At 46.4% G+C, this 14,097-nt stretch overlaps 1 protein-coding gene across 2 annotated transcripts; it reads left to right on the top strand.

Moving 5' to 3' along the window:
• The first annotated feature begins 133 nt into the window (after window positions 1-133).
• Window positions 134-14,057, top strand: CDHR5 (cadherin related family member 5). Of its 2 annotated transcripts, XM_071808703.1 has the most exons (14): window positions 134-352; window positions 573-751; window positions 1,976-2,026; window positions 2,345-2,437; window positions 2,563-2,661; window positions 3,251-3,361; window positions 3,715-3,891; window positions 4,008-4,098; window positions 5,498-5,595; window positions 5,792-5,998; window positions 7,002-7,118; window positions 7,879-7,951; window positions 9,700-9,851; window positions 10,729-14,057. In XM_071808703.1, exons 1-14 carry the CDS (start codon window positions 274-276, stop codon window positions 11,308-11,310), a joined length of 2,109 nt encoding a protein of 702 aa, XP_071664804.1. In that variant the 5' UTR covers window positions 134-273; the 3' UTR covers window positions 11,311-14,057. The 2 variants fall into 2 exon arrangements, with proteins under 2 accessions (XP_071664804.1, XP_071664805.1); XM_071808704.1 differs by lacking the exon at window positions 1,976-2,026.
• Window positions 14,058-14,097: the final 40 nt, after the last annotated feature.

The raw sequence follows: 14,097 nt of genomic DNA, 5'->3' as shown, positions 1-14,097 counted from the left end.
GTATATCCTTGTTGCTGCAGAGAGTTTGGGATAGGAAGAGACACAGGGACAAAGCAGAAACGGGAATTTATGCGTTATCGTGTTCCGTGACTGGTAAATACCTTTCAATAAGTCATCCAATGAGGCGAAGGGGCAAAGGTGGAACTGCAGCAATCCACTCCAGCCAGCCAGTGGTTCTTGCCTTTGTGAAGCAGTGGGCGCAGAAGACGGCACTGGGAGGAACAGAGAGAAGAGGATCAGCTTGATCAGAAACGGGGATTTTTTTCAAACACTATGGCTGTTTCTCACTGGCTCATCGGTTTTGTGCTCTTCCTGCTGCCCTTCGTAATGCGGGTTTCAGCACAGCAACAAGGTAAGGTCCTGCAGGAGGGCCATGGCCACAGAGGAACAACCCCCACGGCAGCAGGTTGCCCCATTACAGGTGGGAGATGTCTGCACACTCATTCTGAGGTGGCTTTGTTCAACAACCGTCTCTCCAGTGGTAACCAGAGAAGTCTTAGGTTGCAGGTCTTACCCAACGCTGTCACAATGTGAATTGCTGGGCAATATTGTCTCATTTGTGTGTTTTCCAGGATGTTCTGTTGCCAATGACAGACCATCTGTTGATGAAAATAACCCTCCTGGCTACGTGGTGACCACTATCCATGTGGAACCAGGCTTCACTGTAACGATTGATCCTACTTCTCCCGATGCCAGCTTTTTCACTATACAGGGGTCTGAGCTGCAGCTGAGCCGAAGCGTGGACTATGAGGTGAGCCGGGAGCGTCCAACAGACGTGGCGTAGAGAAAAGAGACCCTGCCGCCTTTCCTGTGCGGCAAGAGGAAAGGCTTGCTGGAGATTTCAGTGTCTCCTGACATACTTGTCTATAAGTATGTGTTAAGAAGCATTAATTGTATCCGTGCATTTATAACATAAAAGTAACATTTGCAAAATCCAAATAGGTAATGGTAGGGGTAGAAATGGAGATTAGTGGGCAAGGAGCCTCAGTAATCTACACAGGCATTAGCATATGGATAGAGCTGTGATTCTGTTTTCATTAGGGGGTTTATTGGCATAACTACATTAACAAAAACTTACCCAGGGATTGCTTTTTCTGGAAGGATGAGTAGTGCTGGGATGCAATGAGTTTCAACCTGGTGTCTTGGACTTCCAGGGATTTGTGATCTGTTTGTAAAGGATTTAAGAAATAACTTTGAAAATGAAACCTATTCCAGCTGGGTTGGAATTGGCTGCTTGGGAGTGCAGCCCTTCCACAAGCAGAGCTCAGGGAGGAGGGGGATGCGTGGTACGCCTGCCGTCACCTTCCTTCAGTGCTTCTGTACGAGTTAAAGCAAGCGAAGGTTTTAAAACTGAAAATGTGACAACTGTAGTGATCAGAGCTCTCCAGGACTCACGTAAAATGATCCCTGTTTGCTTGTAGAAAGCACAGCTCTGAGCGGTGAGCTGACGTTGTGTGAAGCACAAAGGCATTATAAAAGGCCAGTGTGTTCAGTTAGGTTGCTGCTAAATTATTTTACTTTCCTGCAGCACTCTGTGCACAGCCACAAGCATCCTTAAGCTGCCTTTCCCTAATGTAAAAACCCACATTTATTTGAGCAAAGAACAACAGAGTTAACACCCTGAAGGTAACACTGTGCTTGCTGCATGGTACATTTCTGTTTCATTCCATTTGAAAAGAAATGTCTGTTTGAAATCACCTAAAGTCCAAGAAAATGGCCAGTTAGCTCTGCCAATGTTACAGGAATCACAGGGAGAGAAGCTGGAAGATCAGTGTGCTTTGACTCCATCAGAAATGAGATTCCAGCGCTGATGGATGGCTGCAAAGGAAAGAAAGCTTAGATACTCCTCAAAACAAGATAAAGTCTAGCAGTGTTTCTGGTTCAGCAATGCATGTATTTGTCTCCTATATTTTAGAAAGAGTTAGTATGTTGTGGCTTGCTTCTACAATGGCTGTTTTCTTGTGTTCATGTACAGGAGGACACCTTGCTGCTGGTGTACCTGACTTGTCAGAGTGCTGCGGAGCTGGTGAGCGCTCCTGCCCGCACTCAGCCCTGTCCCAAGGGACAGAAGGGCAGTGCGTGCTTCCCTGTGCTTTCCTAGTGCCCAGGCTGGGAGGTGAAGGGATGTCCTTTTCTTTGCGGACATACACGCTCCCCTCACCGTCAGAGTGCCCGAGGCTCTGGGAATGGGGAGCGTGTGGGAACAAACCCAACCCACCCACACTGCGGGCTGACTGCAAACCCCAGCCACATCCTCCATCCCCTCTGCTCCCCCTGCAAATCAGGATCACCCGCTGTTGGTCTGGTTTTTATCTTTGATTCTCTCGCTTCACCCTTTCTGCAGAGCGATTCTTTGGAAATTATTGTGACCATTGTCAATCTGAACGATAATAGCCCAGTGTTTAAGCAAACGAATCTCACCGAAGTTGTTCCTGAAGTAAGTATTTTATGGAAGTGAAGAGGGCACGGGGTCACCCGCTGCTGTGGGACGAGGGAAGGGTTGGCAAGGAGAAGTCTTCAGCCCATTTCACAGAGAGAATAACCATAGTAACTTTGTTTCAGGATACAAAAGTGAATGCAACCATTGTACCCCTTGAAGATTTAAGTGCTAGCGATGGTGACCTGGACACCATCTTTTATGAGCTCACAACAGTAGTGCCGGTGAGTGTCTTTATCTGGGGGAAAAATGGTAGCTCTGGAGAAGTCTTTGTGTTTAATTTACCAACTTCGAGGCTAAGGCCACTTTATTGCCTTCAGTTCTCTGGCGGGTTCTAGAAGAGGCACATCTTTTGCAAAACACAAGTGTTGGTTTGGTTAGCAGAACAGAGCAATCGACATTGCAGGCATTGAATTCTTTTACCGCTCACGCTTTTATTACGCTATACAGGTTACACTTTCGTCTAGGATATTCTAAGCCATATGATCCACGTACGTCTTGTTGGGATGGTCTGTAAACATATCAGACCTTTGTCCCACACAGGGTTCGAATTGCACTGAATCGAATAGGGCAAGGAGGAGTTCTTGTCATGTTTGCCAACAGTGCCCATGCAGAGTGGAGATAACATGAGCTGCCGAAGATCACAGAGAAGGTCTTGGCAAAGCCAAAGGCAGATTCCGCTTTCCCCAGGTCCCACTTTAGTTCCTTAGTTTATTTGCTCTTCGGGGATTTGCTTGAACATAGCAATGAGCAGTATTTCGAACATGTCCGTGATTGAGTCTGCTAACAGGCTTTTTCCTTTTCCCCTTCCAGGGCACAGATGGTTATTTTGCCATAAAAGGAGTTAATAACCCAGAAATTTATTTACAAAAAGCATTGGACTATGATAAATTTAACTTTACAATGTTGGTCTTGTATGCAAGGGTAAGTTCTTTAGGAGGAACCAAATATCTTGTTTGCTCCAGTCTCTTACCTGAAGGGTAATTCTGAATAGGAGACTTCTGGGGTGGCAGGAGGGAGGGTGGATACTGAGGGTGGTGAATTGCGAGCAGCCTCTCACCCTCTGTAAATACACCGTGACAGATCTGTGTTCAGTCCACCTTTGCCAGCAGAAAGAGATAGCTCACCGCTTTAGCTAATCTCACATAACCCGCTGAGCCTTAGACAGAATGGAGTTACAACAGCTACGAGACCTTGGGCCACTGGCTTTTGCACATGGGTTCTTCTTTTGGCAATAAAACTTGCATCTCATGAGTATGCTTTGCCGTTGGGTACAGGACAGGGCTGTGGGCAGCAGCGACATCACCAACACAGCTACCGCAACAATAAATATATTTATTGAACAATCTGACACCAAACCACCCTGGTTCCTACCCTGTACCTTCATTGACACGGACAAACGCATTTGCATCAGCAGCCCCTACACCGGGAGAGTCAATATCTCCGAGATGTCGGTAAGCAAGCATGACCAAACAGTACCCTTGATGCTATTCTCAAACTATACCCAGGTGCTGTAAGTGGTAATTTGGTCCTGTAGTGTGGTATGTGATGATTTGCTTTGCTCTTGCAGACGGAACCACTCAAACTAGAGCCAGGGCCTATCTACGCTATTGATCCTGACTACACTTTAAATGAAAAGATTGTGTACAGCATTGTTGGTGGTGAGTAGAAGCTGGCACCTTCCACAAACTGCATTGCTCATGTCCTCTACATTACCTGCCGAGAGCAGATATCCTCAACAGCACTTGAGAGTTGAGGGCCTGGGCATTTGCCCCTCTGTTTCTGCCACAGCAACATAACTAGGGCCACAGAACCCAGAGGATGAAGTGGAAGAAACAGACTGTACAGAAAGAAAAAGAGAAAGAAAATTAACCAACCTCCATGAAAACTGTTTCCCAGGGACTTTGGTTTTTCTGGAGATGGGACATGTTTTATCTTTAAGCTTTTAGACTTGATTTTGCCCAGTCTGGCCACAGCACTTTCATGCAGTCTTTGAGCTGAACCTAGAATTCCCACATCATCAGCATAATTTTCATACATTGCCAAGAATGATGTTTTTATTCCCCAGCACATCGCCACTGTCTAATCTGCCCTGGTTTAGTCTGGATTTCGAAAAGATTACTTGAATACAGTCAACTGATTGCCCAACCCTTGACTGGGCCATTTATTTCACTTGAAGGTTTTCTAAAATTCCACCAGTATTTTGGATGTAGTGTGGCCTCCCTACCCCACAGTCCATAGGGAACCACAGACTGGGGAGTCCTTGTCTAAATACAGCCCACAGTGTCTCAGAGTGAGGAAGAGAGTACACATTTTTGCTTTATTTTAACATATATCCAACATAGATGTTTTCATGATTGAAACAGGTTGGGGATGTAGGAAGCTGATTTCTACCCTTACATCAATACAAGAAGGTTTCTGTGTCCAGGATCCTTTTGTAGTCAGTAGAGAGAAATAAGTGTTTCAGAGTTGAACGCAGCTCACGTCGAGGCCAATGTTCACAGCAAGTTGGATAAATTGTGCACTGAGATGCCAGTTTCTCCTCACAATATAGGTAACGAGCTCAGGTAGAGATGTCTTCCCTTTAGATGCCTAGAGCTATTTGAGACGCACTCCCACCCAGCTTTTGTTTGTAGATTGGTTTCTTGCCTTTAAAATAGGAATAATCCTTCCCTTGTCTCTCCTGAAGTGCAGTTGGAGCTCAGTTAGGTTTTGGGTTCAGGTTAGGGAAGTGGACACCTTCAGTCCTCAAATTGCACCAGAGTCCCCAGGCATTTAGCAGAATTCAGGCTGGGCCTAGGCACTGGAAGTGCAAAGCTTTCTGTCCTACCTCACCTAACTGGGTTCACACACATCTTCTCGATGCTTTTCTGCTGTTGAGTCCCCTGAATCCCTGGCCAGCACTCTCAGCCCTTGCAGCAACCAGGCAGGCAAGAACAAGCAGCATAAGAAGCATTATGCCCTGGATATTGTCACTAGTATGTGAAAAAGTGAGTCAGTGAGCTCTGGGTGACTTTATGAAGGTATCTGATGGCTGAATAGTCTTTCCATTTTCTTTAGGGAATACAGACAATGTATTCTCAGTGAATGCAGACACAGGGAACCTAACTATGAACAAAGCAGCAACTGCCCCAGACTCGTACCTATTGCAAGTCATGGTAAGTCTGATGGCATTGCAGACACCAGTCCAGCACAGCTGGCTTTCTAGGAAGCAGCAGTCTTGAAATGATGTTTGATTAATTATATTAAAATTAAAGCTAACTCTGTTACACCCTTTCTTTTGGAAGGGCCTGTGTTTTTATGTCTCATCACTAATAGGACAAGGCTAGCGTGTGTCTCTCTCTTTCTCGCTAGGCCACACAGGTCAACAACATACAGAAATACTCTATAGCCACTGTGGAGATTAAGGTCATCAATAAAAGTGAGTATCCACCGTACTTCGAGAGCAGGATCTACTATGGGACAGTATCTGTTGGTCTGGCCCCGAGAAGCTTTGTCTTCCAAGCTGGTGATCCTTCAAGCCCCCTGATGATAACAGCAATGGATGAAGATTTCCCAGATGTAAGAAACCAAAAGTGCACTGTGTTCTTCCTCACTGCTTCAGGAGCATAGCAGGATCAGAAAATATGAGGAGGGGGAGGTGGGGAGAAGCAAACACATTTTCCTCCAGTGTCCTGTATTATATTCCTATGGAAATTCCGCATAGGTCAGAACCGCTTATGGTATGATGTAATGTGGAGAAGCTGCTGAACCCTTCTCTCCCAACAGCCAGTCCCACCCAGTTCTGAGTAGGTGGCGGATCCACTGCATGCTGGGTGAAGCCCAGGGTTAGTAAATACTGTGAACAGGTCCAGATCTGAATTAGGGACGGGTGACGTGGCTCCTTGAGGAGTTTGGGGTGGCAGGATCCCAGGCGGAGATGTCTTCTCTCTGCAAGATCAAGGAAAGGTATTTGGGGGCTGGCCTGGGACAAGGAGCCGGTCCAAAGCAAGGGCTTGTTTTGAGAGAGCCGCTCTTGAACAGTGTACTGGGAGAGGGAAAGGGGAAGAGATTGACTGACCAGCCATTCCCATCCCACCCTATTAAGTAAAGAAAAAAGTGCTAGTTTTATTGGTGCCAAGGCTTCCATAACAAGACTGGGGACCTTGTAGGGGAATAAGAGCTTACACACAAAGGAAAAAATGGCGCAGACCTCAGCACAAGTATTATTCTCCATGCACATTCCCCTTTGGCACTGTGTTAGAGGCAGAACTGATCAAATTTACAAGGTCCCTTGTGTAAATGTGTTTTGCTTGGGCAAATACTAAAGATACCAATGCAAGCTTGGTAAGACTTGGGATTTTTCTGGAGGCGACACTTTTAGGATATATTCTTGAACTCAGAGCAACAGGGTGAACCCACTTGAGTTCAGCCCTTCTCACCTCCCCAGTCCAGATCTGTTTATTTATTGCACTATTCACCTGCTCGTGGTTCAGGTGCATTTGACAAGTCCTGCCAGTGGGTTGTCACAAAGACGCATGCAAAACACAGCGTGGTTTAATCATTCGATCTTCTGGCTTTGCAGAAAATCAACCCAAACATAGAGTACTACATAAAAAACAGCACAGATTTCATCGCAACCAAAGATGGGCTCATCCTGACAAATGTGATGCTACAGTCACCAGGAACTGTAACCATCGAGGTAGGGCAACTTTCCTCATTATCTTGCCAGGGCTGTGGAAGGAATGGGTAGGTTCTAGGAGAGAAGCACCAAGCGTGGAATCACATTAGGTAATGGATATAATGACAGTCCTTGCCCCAACCGTTTGTATCATAAATGTATAGGGATGGAGGGAGATGAAGTGAGAGCAGATTTACTCTGTATGATGCAGGCTATATCTGGTGCTAGCTGTAAAATTCTTTCTCCATGTCTGTGAAAAATATCATTAGAGACAAACAAAAAGTCAACTGGGGAGAGTTTAGGAGCCCCTCTCCCACACTCTGATTCTGATTAACAGAATAAGCAGGGTGAGCAGGTGGGTAGGAGGTGGTGTGGGTAGGGCAGGGTATGGCTGCTGGCCTGTACCCCAGCTCGGAAGGCTACAGCCCCACACTTGGAAGTCCTTTGATAAATCCAGTACCTTTTTTGCTCAGGTCAAAAGCAGCAGTTAGTAACGTTAGACTTTCTAAGAAGCTGGATGTTCTCCTTGTCCATCTGCCTGCCCCACACTACCTAGTTATCTGCGTACAGCAGTGCTGGAAAGCTGCACACAAATGATGTACCTGGTTCTGGTGCAGGACGGGGACTCTTCAGAGCTCTTCCTCCTCTATGACCAGAGCTATTGTGGGGATATGGACGAGGTACTTTGTCCACGAAGTGTCCAGCACATACCTTGAGAGAGATGGAGATCTAGGAAGTCCCTAAGCCAATTTTTTTGGTTTTTTTCCCCATGTTCGCATAGGCTGTTGCAAAAGATACGGTGAGCCTGCAGGAGGGAAGCACTGTCATCGTGGTGGAGGTCGTCCTTGCCACAGGTAGGCTGCATGTTTATTTTCTGGTTTGTGGAGGTGACTGGGGAGCCCTCTCCACTTCTGTGGGTAAGCTGGCAAAGCCAGGTCACCCACTGAGGTCTGTGGCCCTGGGCTGAGGCCAACCCCATACCTACAGTGGCCATAACATCCTTATGATGTGGTCACCACATGGCTCAAAGAGACTCCTGAGACTTTAAGTTGTGCTGTGTATTGTGGTGTCTTTTCTTGTGATTCCAAAGCTAACCCTGGGGTTGTTTCATGCTGTTTGGTGGGGCAGAAATAACTCAGGATGTCTTAGTGTGGCAAAGGAGGGTCGCCCTGACACCTTGGTACACCCTTGCTAATTTTTAGTCAAAACCAGAGAAAACTGCAACATGATTTCATTTGCTAACCAGAGCAGACAGGAGTTGGCACACCCCCACAAAACCAGGCTTCCTCATGAGCCAAGGCATTTTCTACTCAGGTCAGGTCAAGTTCTTATACTCCAAGATTTTAAGGTCTTTCCAGGAGAAAGGACCTATGATAAATAAGATAGACATGAGGGTGCATACATAACCCTCCAGCTATCATTTGGCTTTGTTTATGTAAAAATAGCTTACACTTCCATGTGCACGCAATGGGTTGGAGAGCACTTTACTGAGTGTTCCAATATCTAGGGAGAAATCAGAGTCGTTTTTAATGTACCTTCCTTCTGGGAAGTGGTAACTGTACATTGGCCTCTGGTTCCTGAGGCACCGGTACCGGCTCACCAGGTTCCAGCAGGCTGAGCCAGCATTCGCAGGCACTGTGCCGCGCAGGAGGAGGTAAGGGTGGGGAGTTTCGCATCAGCTCTGTGGGCTGTGGCTCCCTAGGAGATGTGATTAAGAAGCAAAAATCCACCGACACTAACGTATTAATGATAAACTGAGGGCTCAGTCAAATGCAGAGGGAATACTCAAAGTCCATTGTCATAAACAGGTCAGCAGGAGAACAAAACTGTTTCGTTAATCATTAAACTATAAAGAAACTGATTTACACTACAGAATAAAGAGTCCCACTGACAACAACAAGCAAAGTTGATCAACCCTGAGGAAGTTAAAATCTTTCCACCATAATGTTGATTCTCTATACAAATGTGATTCTGCTGACCGGTGGCTGAAAGCATAAGCTGCTCCTGGGAAGGCTGGTGCAAAGCAACAAAAGGGCAGGGAAGTGGAGACCTTTGAATGCTTTGTTTCCTATTATGCTTTATTTCCTATTTTAATGTGCTCATCAGTATCAGAGGTGGCGTTTCAGATTAAAGGAAGACTTGCATTTTCAAACACACATGTACAAACGTACCTCATTTCTGCAGGCTGGTGTAAATGAATGAAGTGGGAAAGAACAAGATCTGCCCAGCTTTACTGCATGTAACATCTGCTGGCCTGACACGGTCACATATACATGAGCTTAGTTAAATCATGGGCTAAGAGTCATTGTTCTGTAAATGGATGATATTTCCACTTGATGTAACTTACTGGAAGTTATAATAGTCTGTGAGTGGTCACCTTAAAAACAAACAAACAAACCAGCCCCAGACCTCTGCTTTCAGAACAGCAAACACATGGCCTTCTGTGACATTGAATATGTCACTGTCACATTCTGCAGCACTAGATGCTTCTTTGCTCTTCAAAAATTGGTTGGATCTTCTGCCATAAAGAAGTGTTGTGTTAAAAAAAAAGGCTGAGGCTGCCATTTTTAGGCTTTGTAACACTGGTTTGTTTTTCTTGTAGCTGTAACCATCTCAGACAAGAGGTACACTGCTCAGGATATGGCCCTCTTGGGTGGTATATTAGCAGCGCTGCTATTAATTGCCTTTGTCTTCCTTGGATTAATGATATTTAAATGGTATGGAAAACCAGTCAAATACCTGATAGGTAAAAAGGTAAGTGCCTTGTTTGTGCCTGACTCACTTAAAAAAATTTCCTAGAGTTTGAAAGTGGGATCTGAGGAGGTTTTAAAGTATGGGTGGGCTGTCCAAATACTACAAGTGTTTGTGTAAAGGTGATGAATCACTCCTGAGACAGTGTTTGTGAAAGTAGCATTGCTTTGGTGTTGCTTCCTGTTGTTCTTTTCTGCTCCCTGAGGCTGGAGATGTGTGGCAGACAAGGAGCAGACACGATAAGGAGAGGACCACAGCTCCATGGATGAACGTGATACATACCAGAGGTGGTCTCTGTGGTGTAAACTGCTGTTCATCCTCTCTTTACAGTCAATGGAGAGAAAGGTCCTTTCATATCCTGTCCTGAAGCCTGGGCTTAGACAGTTGTCTGCACTGCAGCCATTAACCCTGGCAGCCTGGTTACTTTGACGTTTAGGGGGTAATTCATCTGAGCAGATGTTGGTCTGCGCCTTAGGCTGGGACTGCGAGCAGCCTGGACTCTGCTGACTGCCACACGAGTCCAGAGCACATAGCTCAGGCGAACAACAGCAGCCCTTCATCCTGAGGGAGCACATCCCACCTCAGAGTAACACCTCGAAGGGATGGGTACAAATGGGTGTGCATCGCTGGTGCCCAGCACTCCAGCACTCCCAGAAAACATGCCGATGCTTATCTGTAAAAATCCAGAAAAAAATGCCAATTAAAAAAAAAAAAAATCTCTGTTCTAAGGAGCCTTAACTTTCCCAGGCTGCAAATATGTCTCGCTGCAAAACAAGCGGAAGCTTTTCTGAGTGGGAGTCAGTCACTTCAGCCACCCCTTTCCCCCCTCCCTGTTTCTTTTCCATGCACTACAATCACAAAGGTGTCTATTCTCCTGTAGTTCTCCAAGGAAGTCTCTGGGGACTACCAGAACCAATCTTACCAGCAAGAAGAACCCCCATATGTGAACATCAGACAGCATGAGATGTCACAAGACAGCAGTGTCCAGTCGATGGTACACGTGCTAGAGCAACCAGTGCATTCTTTGCCCTCTTCCCACGTAGAAGAAATCAATAGCCTGCCAAAGGCTTCTACAGCTTCCACCATCATCTTTGACCAGGAAGAGAAAGGGGAAGAAGTGGAAGAAGAAACTGAGCATGAGAAAGAAGTGAAGTCTATCCTCAGGACAGACCGGCGTGTGGCAGATGATGGCTACAAAGCTGTGTGGTTTAAGACTGATGTGGATCCAGATGCTGGAGAGAGGGTTGAAGTGATTGAGGAAAATGCAGCAGATGGTGATGATGACAATGACCAAGACGTGGAGAAGAATGAGAAAGAGGAAGATGATGATTATGACAACGACAGTCACCACAGAGGGCTGGGAGTGTCCTTTGCGCCAGAGAGCTCGTCCCTCCCAGTTGCAGGAGGGACAGTCAACAGGTCTCACACAGATGCAATGGCAGAAGATGACAGTGACTTGTAATGGAATCAGGTCTGTACTCCCTGCCCCAAAAATGGGATGGTCTCAGCTGCCTTGCTGACATGAAACTCATCTTTCTGCCCAGGAAGGAAACTGGAATACAGGAGGATGAGATTGCCTGTTCTGCTTGTATGAACACAGCGATTAAAGCTGGAAGAGGTTACAGCTAATTCAACCTTTTAGCAGGACCCTGAAATATCACTCAAGATTTTGGGTGGGGAGAACACATGTGCCATGTCACCACCTTCCTGCCTGTTCTCCTGGGGCCCTTTACATCACATTTCCCAAACTGGCTGCAAGGTACAGCAGAGATGTAGCTGAAGTGACTTTGAAAGAGAGCCCAGCTCGTGGTAGCAATTTAGTTACACAACCCAGTGTTCATCTCTGGTTGGTGGATAAATAAGCCAGCACTGACTCGTCGGCTGTTCCTTTAGGGTGTTACAGTTTGACGGCAGCTGTAGGGTGTAAGCCAGCAGGAGTCACCCTGACCCTGCAGTTGCTCATAGGGCTGTATGCAGGAGCTCCGAGGCCTCTGCTCTCTGCTGTGCTGGACTCCGTGCTCCCAGCACACGCAGCTGGCATGTGCCACCATGGTCCTCCTCCTGCCAGCAGCCACAGGTTTACATGCTCAGGAACTGCTGCTTCCTGTATCACTGATAAGGAATGACTCATCACATGTTCTTTACTGAAGGACCTTGTCATCAATTTTTCTGTGTCATAAACCCACTAATTTTGCAGTGCAGGACTGCAACAAGATGAGTCTCACGGTAGAGAAGCAAAACCAATAAATAATCCTGCCTTTTCCCTGCAAACCAGTCTCCACATTGCTGACATTACTCCACATAAACCCTTGAGAGAGAGAAACTACTTGGATCTGCATGTACAGCAAAGCACAAAGGATTTCCAAGGAGTCTTTTATCCTCTTGGTCCATATTTTATTTCTGTACATCTCTCTGTCCCAGTGTTGCTAGTGCTCGGTTCTGCTCTCCTTTCTCTGAAGAGTGCTGCCCTTGCCCTGTGGACTTCAGGAACTGCACTTTTGCTGGAGGTGGAGCAGCTTTCCTCCTCACTGCAATAAAGTTATTTGCCTGGAAATTGCAAGTGCACTTGGCTGGATTATGGAGGGTGGGGAGTGTGCCGTGTGTTTGCCATGTAAGCACAGTTCCTCCAGTAGCTTAGGGTTATCTCCAGCAAACATTTCCCACGGGACTGAGAGAACTCTCCAGCAGTTGCTAATTGCTAATCCAGCACCTTCAGTCACCAGCAAGGGTAGAGCCCAGCCTGCCCTCCACACTCAGAAGAGGGCTGGTGGTGGGTGGGCGAAGCTGCGATGTTTCTGCTCTGAGCCCTTCCAGCCATTTGCTTTCTTCACTTCTGGCTAAAGATCCAAAAATGTGCCACTGGCTTGCTGCTCCATTTCCCTCATTGCTGTGCCGTATGGGATCTCTGCCTGTCTGCTGGCACACTGTTGTCCGTCTGTCTTCCCTCTGCTGCTGGATTGTTTGGGCTTTAGGGCACATGCCTTGGCACACTGATTTATGGACTCCCTCAATTTGCAGTCTGTACTCATCCGTTGGTGCTTCATCTTCTTCTCACTGGTGCGTTTCTCACTCTTTTAGCCTTTTGTGTTGGCGCACTATTAATATTTGAGCTCAAGCACCCTCAGTCTGCAATTCGTGAGCTGCGGGTGCTCTGGCTTCCCTGGGCTGGCGTGCGATTGAAATCCCGTCCCTGTGCCGCTCGCCTGTTGGCCGTTCCTTCCTCTGCAGCCCCAGCCGCTCGGTCTGCTCCCACACAGCCTTTCACATTTTCCTTCTTTTATCCTGCAACATTTGTACTGGAAATATCCAGAAGTTTGTGCTTGTTAAGACAGAAGTTAAACCGCAGCGCTCAGAAGGGAAGACGTGTGTTCAAATAGTGCCACCCCATGGACAGCAGAGGTGTCGGTCTTTTATTCTACACAGCTTGCATGAGAAAGCAGAAAGTGAAGGCTGTAAAGCCGAATTGAAACCAGCAGACGCAAGGAGGCAGTTTGAAAGGCAAGTAAAATCCAGACGTTTTACCTTCGGGAAGTAACCGAAACAAGAAAATGCCCAAGTGTCTGAAAATCCATTTCTGCTCGCCCAAATCCTGACCCCATCTAGGACTCAGTAACCTCCCAGATTTCATTAGGTCTTCATTGGCACAGCTGGCAGCAAGTGCATCCTTTTGCCTTTTATGTCTCCAAGAGAAAAATGGCTTTGGTATATGGCTAATTAGTGTGCAGAGGACACTTTGGGTTTCGTTTTGAAGGGATGGAAGATGAAGTGGAGACCTGCCCTCTCTGTGTGTAGGACAGCAGAACTACCTAGCATTTACCTGAACCACCAGTGCACCTCATCTCAGCAGGCACAGGATCCAGAGAAAATTATTCAAAGAACAACTTCCAAATGACAGTCAGCTGTAGAAGACCTGTATTAACCTCATTTGCCTTCGATATACAGTGTCTTTAGCTCCAAAAGGGATACTTTTTTCCATTGGGAAAAATAGTCAATTCAAATTTTACATGATAAAATCAGTCACACAGACTCACTGACCTGCATTCAAGATTTCACAGGATTTCCTTCACTACCATCTGACTAGATAAAAACATTGTGTATATACGATTAAAAAAGAAAACTTTGATTCAACTCAAACTCCGAGAACTGTCCAAGACAGAAACTGCTGTAGAATGTCAGGATTTTAATAAAACGTAAGCCTTTGTTACTAGGTTTAGCTTTGGGTTATGGCTCTCATCTCTGTTAGCTGGAC

Source organism: Patagioenas fasciata, chromosome 5 (assembly GCF_037038585.1).
Source record: "Patagioenas fasciata isolate bPatFas1 chromosome 5, bPatFas1.hap1, whole genome shotgun sequence".
NCBI classification, from domain to species: domain Eukaryota; kingdom Metazoa; phylum Chordata; class Aves; order Columbiformes; family Columbidae; genus Patagioenas; species Patagioenas fasciata.
This window is presented reverse-complemented; position numbering and strand designations above follow the sequence as displayed.

Bases quoted from the DNA above. Each gene is read 5' to 3' on its own strand.
- CDHR5 (XM_071808703.1), top strand. From the start codon at position 274: ATGGCTGTTTCTCACTGGCTCATCGGTTTTGTGCTCTTCCTGCTGCCC. The intron at 353-572 runs GTAAGGTCCTGC...TGTGTTTTCCAG, and splicing joins GGTTTCAGCACAGCAACAAG to GATGTTCTGTTGCCAATGAC. The intron at 3,892-4,007 runs GTAAGCAAGCAT...TTGCTCTTGCAG, and splicing joins TCAATATCTCCGAGATGTCG to ACGGAACCACTCAAACTAGA.